The 2,466-nt window shown below is 27.9% G+C and overlaps 1 protein-coding gene across 1 annotated transcript in view; it reads right to left on the minus strand.

The window, feature by feature from the left end:
• The window catches only part of Phum_PHUM188470 (protein N-terminal asparagine amidohydrolase, putative), a gene marked incomplete at both ends in the record, with an annotated part of 2,958 nt that extends 1,421 nt beyond the window's left edge, over nucleotides 1–1,537 (minus strand). Inside the window, 3 exons of the mRNA XM_002425214.1 lie at nucleotides 134–151; nucleotides 559–624; nucleotides 1,288–1,537. Coding sequence (XP_002425259.1) covers nucleotides 134–151; nucleotides 559–624; nucleotides 1,288–1,537 — 334 coding nt within the window. The remainder of the gene's footprint in view (nucleotides 1–133; nucleotides 152–558; nucleotides 625–1,287) is intronic.
• Nucleotides 1,538–2,466: the final 929 nt, after the last annotated feature.

Here is a 2,466-nt window from a genome sequence, read left to right on the forward strand (position 1 = left end):
AACAAAAAAAATTTATAAAGTAACCAAAAAACAAAAAGACAGCAAAACGTAAAAGAAATTAACCGTGTAAAAGGTCACGGATAAAAAAAAAAAAAAAAAAAAAAGATACATTTTGTAAAAATAAAAAAAAAACCGAACGGAGTGAATCTTCCTGAAAAGAATATAACAAAAAAAAACAGGTTCGGTTGCTTTCTCGATTCAATTGGTACCACCAACCAGCATGCAATAAATGACTGAAGGCGGTTTCCGATGTGAAACCAAAAAAAAAAAAAAAATCTGATGAATTGCGTCAAGCAAGCGAGAATTTGGAAAAAGTATGTATTTATTAAAAACAACAACAAACAACAACAACAACAAAAAGTCAAAAACAAACGATTTAAAATAATAATATGGGAAGAGGGGAGGCGGGGCGGGAAGGCGGGGAGGGGGGAATTATTCGACTAAAATTAGTTATCCTAAGAATTTTCAAATTTTTTTTTTTTTTTAAATTATTTCGGACGAAGCAAAAAGGAAAAAGGAAAAAAAATAAAAAATAAAATCAGGTGCGACAAAACTTACCAGAATGCCTAAGAACAACTATTATACAGGTTGTAGCATCATCCGATCCCAAAATGCTCACGTTCTCTGAAACGAACAATAACATAAAATCATTACACAAATAATAATAATAATAATAATAACAACAATAACATAACTATTCGAACGTGCGTTACGTTTCACGGAAAGAAATAAAAAAAAAAAAAAAAAAAGAATGAAAAAGGAAAATCAATTTTCCCCCCCCCCTCCCCCCATCTGTCGCACTTTCAATACTATAATAATAATAATAATAATAAATGCAATAACACTCCAACAACAACAACAACCGCAACAAACGGCATTTTTTCGGAAACTACTCTACGCGACGATTCATCAATTACAATAAATTCAATCATATTTTAATCATTAACAATTTTTACCCCATATAATCAAAGTTTAATATTAATAATTAGTTATACATTCATCTCTCTCTACACTTTGGCCTTTATACAGGTTTATGTATATATATATACAGGTATGTATATGTAGGTATATATATATATATATACAGGTTTTTCTTTTCGACGGACACGACCGCAAAATATACATTTTTTGTAAAACGGAATTACCAATAGTCGTGTCTTACATAAATAATACGAATAATTTATTTATCATTATTATTATTCTTTTTCCTCTCTTTCTCATCATCATCATCATCATTCTCTCGTCGTTTGAAAACCTTTAAGGGATAAGAAAACAAGGTATTCTTACTGTCGTGAGGAGCAGTTACGGCTAATTCTCTTTGTTGTATATACAATAGTCCGACGGGACCGATGACTTTGGTAGGTATGGACACCAATTGCAGAGCCGAATCTCTGTACATAGGATGATTGTGAAATAAAGTCCTAGAATCGGGAGGTGAATCCTCTTGTAAAACTCCATTTAGAACTAAAACCATCCTGTAAAAAACAATTATTATTATTATTACTTTCGATCGATTATATCGGGAGGAAAATTCCATAATTTTTTTGTTTTTCTATATAAATTCTATTGCCACTTTAATCCAATTTATTTACACGCGTTTTTCTTTTTTTTCCTTCTCCATTTTGTAAAACATTCAAATTAATTATTATTATTATTATAAATAAAAATTACGTATTTTTTTTTTTTTTTTTTTTTTTTTAAAGAAAAACAACGAAAAACTAGTTTCTTTTCCAAAGTCTTCCCCTCTCCCTACCCCCTACCTCCTCCTCCTCCCCCCAAAAAGAAAAACACCGAATTACATTTGTGACAACTGCATTCATATTTCATATTCTCTTATTGGGGTTCTTGTTGTACGATCAACTCATTCTCAGCTTCTGACAAATTTTATTATTATTATTATTATTTTAAAGGAAAAACACGAGAAAAAGAAAATGAAAAACGACAAAGAAAATCCGATGAATTATGTATTAAAGATTAAAAAGATTTTTTTTTTATTTAAAAAATTCTAAATCCATTATTTCATTTATCAATCACAATAATAATAATAATAATAATAATCAAATCAAATGAAAAATCGATGATCGGCGGACGATACTCAAACAAACAAACAAACAAACAACAACAAACGTTTTTAATTATTTTAATCAATCAATAATTAATTCGAACCCATACAAAAATAAAAAAAAAGTTTTTTTTTTGTTTTTAAAATGTAAACAAATAAACATGCCAAAACAAAAAAAAAAAATGAAATATTCATATACGGGCGCCAGAAACTCATAATAATAATAATAATGATAATAATAATAATAATAATAAACGTTAATCTTCTTTAGAAAAAAAAAAAAAAAAAATTCCGTGAGAAAATTATAATTCCAGCAAGAATAAATAAAAAAAATAAATACCGTGATAAACGATCAGTTGACAGAATTTTTTCTGTTTTTTTTTTTTTTTTTTTTTTTATCCCGA

Source organism: Pediculus humanus, genomic scaffold, assembly GCF_000006295.1.
Source record: "Pediculus humanus corporis 1103172107538 genomic scaffold, whole genome shotgun sequence".
In the NCBI taxonomy this organism is placed as follows: domain Eukaryota; kingdom Metazoa; phylum Arthropoda; class Insecta; order Psocodea; family Pediculidae; genus Pediculus; species Pediculus humanus.